The sequence below is a fragment of the Anneissia japonica genome, unplaced genomic scaffold, assembly GCF_011630105.1.
Source record: "Anneissia japonica isolate Jap-2015-1 unplaced genomic scaffold, ASM1163010v1 scaffold287852_len814684_cov197, whole genome shotgun sequence".
NCBI classification, from domain to species: Eukaryota; Metazoa; Echinodermata; class Crinoidea; order Comatulida; family Comatulidae; genus Anneissia; species Anneissia japonica.
Genome location: NW_022704998.1, coordinates 175982 through 179008, shown reverse-complemented (window position 1 = coordinate 179008; position 3027 = coordinate 175982). Strand labels below are relative to the sequence as shown.

Genomic DNA, 3027 nt, shown 5'->3' with positions numbered 1-3027 from the left:
CCCAGGGAGGGTACCGTACCTTCACAGATAGAATTTCTTACCTCAGCCCCACCATGGTTGGGGCTGAGGTAAGAAAATTTGTGATTATGGCGGGAATTACACTCTCAGACTTTAATTTTCCTTATATCTCCATTTTCAAAAAAATGAACAATTTACGGCGATTAAACAATAGAAACGGCGTCAAGCAAAATATTATGGTATTATACTAAACCATTTGATAGGTTTACATTTCCGACGACGGTAAAACAAAATATACGTGGTACTGTATATGGATAACGAAACAGCGTTCAGGGCTTTAAAGAAGACTAGAAATAACTGAACAGCGCCCTCATATAAAATCACATCAGACTGTCTCTCCGATATCAATCAATCAACTTAATCAAATAACATAAAATCACTATAACGACTCCCTGCTACACTAAAGGTGGAGAGTGTAAGCTGCAGCGTGAGATAGTCTCCCCTTCTCAATACAGTAAAATGTATCAGGCTACTACCATGCCGTAAGTATTAATTATTATTATGTTGAACGTGGGTGGATTAAAATATGTTTGACACTCATTTGGTGTTTTAATTAAGTAGGTTTATCACTAGCAGGGAAGTAAGTGACAGGTTCTCCCAGCAGACGATGTCACCGTTACTTGCCATGCTTAAGCCCTGGAGAAATCCATGCTAAGACCATTAGGAAAGTTGTTGGGGAGGCGGGGGAGTGTAGAAGCTGGCCATCTCAGGAGCTCAACACCAATTCGTCAGGAATAATATAATTTAGGCAATGTAATTTTTAAATGCTGTGTTGCGACTAAAAAAATGAATAACCATTTCAAATTCGTAGATCTTAAAGGGGATTCATGGTGGCTGGGTTACACCATTTCTACAAAATTTGGTAGTTTAAATTTGATTTGAGATAAGCGAGATAATGAGGAAGGAATGCCACCCCATAGGGTGCCCTAAATCCCCCTCCCCTTGGGCAAAAAGTAAAAAAATTCCTGACCTACCTTTTTTGTTGCAATGGGAAAATTAGAAGTCGCGAAAGTTTATTTCCTGCCATCTAGAAATCAAAATTTTTCCAGGGGAGGGCCCTCAACCAGTGACAATGCCAGCTTTTGAAATCTGGGTAGGAGGGGGGTATTGAGGGGCAAGGTAAAATTTCATTGGGGAAATATGCTGGGGTGGCCAGTGGTGGGCGTGGTTGGGCGTCATTCAAAATGTCTCGAAAGTGGTCCCGGAGGATTGTTTAATCGATTTTATAGGTAGATAGTCTAACTAATAATGAAATCTAAATTGTGGGATACGAGTCATACCGCGTAGTATCCGACACCTACCAAAAATGTATCCACCTTTTAAAATTTTGTGCACCACCCTTTCAAGATTTTGGACAACATTTTCTGAAATTCCGACACTCTTAAAAAAATCTTGGCAAGAGGTCAACCTAAATTTTTTAAATACCGAGAGGATTTTAAGATTTGGTCATCATGCAATATTGGTTATTATTTTGGTCAGTGTTAAATCATTATTATTCTTCCTTACAACATATATATTGGATTGGATTGTCTACTCATTGTTGAGGAAATACACATTGTGCATTTCAATTAAAATTGCCAAGGAATATTTAACTTTTTTGTCAGAGAAAACTGTCAGAAAAAAAAACATTTTAGTTGTCGAGAATATTTTAAACTTGTTTTCATTTCGATTACTTCCCATGTCTGGTTAAAAATACAGTAATATCCTGCACCATGGGATGTTGTTAACGTATTATGTTATACAGATTATTTACTGAAATTTAGAGCTGAAATATTTAAAATTAGGCCCACCCATTTCCCCTATTTTATAATTTCTCTGAATTGGATATTTGCCTTTATGATATGCAGTTTATGAGGTGTATTCATGAAGTTTCAACCTAAGATAAGATTCAATGTGGTGTTGCTTCATTAGACATTTTATTGTAGTGGGTTTCATTTTGAAGCACGTAATGACTGAGAATAAAGTCCATTGTTAGTAGGTGAATTGTTTAAACAAGGTTCTGTCAGAGTGTTGACATTGTATAGTTCATACCTAAGTATGTAATCTTAACGGAGTTTTCTTAGCAAATCAATAAATTACAATATACAGAAAGTCCTGCAAGGGAATGTCAAGGGGCTGGAGGACAACAGACCTATACACATAAACTGAGCTAAGTAATATATTATATTACAGAAATAGAATATATTTAATTTTACTTCAGTGCATTGATAAAAATATCAAAACTCAATAAAAATCCTTTGGGATCATCTGGGCTAAAATTTAATATTACAGCTCATGATGAGGACTATTTATTGAATCAACTATTTAAGAAAAGGTAAAGTAATTATAACATTAGATATTCATTAATTGTAATAATATATAATTGACAGGACATGTTTAGAAAAACCTATCAAAGTATTTTTTCTTGCAGATTGTATATAAACTGATAATTATTTATTTGTTGCTATGGCAATGGATCAAAACAGAAAGGTAACTTTGGGCCAGCGTTTCAGGAGTCTCATTCAGCAATGGAAAAGAAGAGGATTTATAGAAATTGGACCTGAAAATACGGAATTGTTTAAACTGACTGAGAATATAAGAACTGGTCTTCGTTTACAACTTCTTGAGAGTGAAAAGGTAGTGTAGGCATACTTTGAAATTCAAATATTTAATTTATCTTTTTATAAATTGTTCCTATCTTTATTTAATTATTTGGGTTAAAAAAAAACAAAAACACTTACATGTTATTTTATCTAGCAGAATAAAAGAATATATATATATATTGAATAAAAAAATATAATAAACCAATTAATAAGTGATAAAAACAGTGCTCAAATATAAAAATATGATATGTATAATGATACGATATAGAGATAAACTCTAAACTGTCTATTAGTAATGCTATAGGGATATATATATTTTGAACGTTAAAGTTCTATTATATTTACATAAATATCATTATGTATGTATATATAAATCTTTATATGATATAGAGATAAACTCTAAATCATCTTGCAGTAATGTTATATA

General features: G+C 33.3%; 1 protein-coding gene across 1 annotated transcript in view; it reads left to right on the top strand.

The window, feature by feature from the left end:
- Positions 1-342: 342 nt before the first annotated feature.
- LOC117105163 (phosphatidylinositol 4-phosphate 5-kinase-like protein 1) overlaps positions 343-3027 on the top strand; it is a gene marked incomplete in the record, with an annotated part of 8266 nt that continues 5581 nt past the window's right edge. Inside the window, 2 exon segments of the mRNA XM_033246233.1 lie at positions 343-500; positions 2429-2634. Of these exon segments, the coding sequence (XP_033102124.1) occupies positions 2464-2634 (171 nt within the window).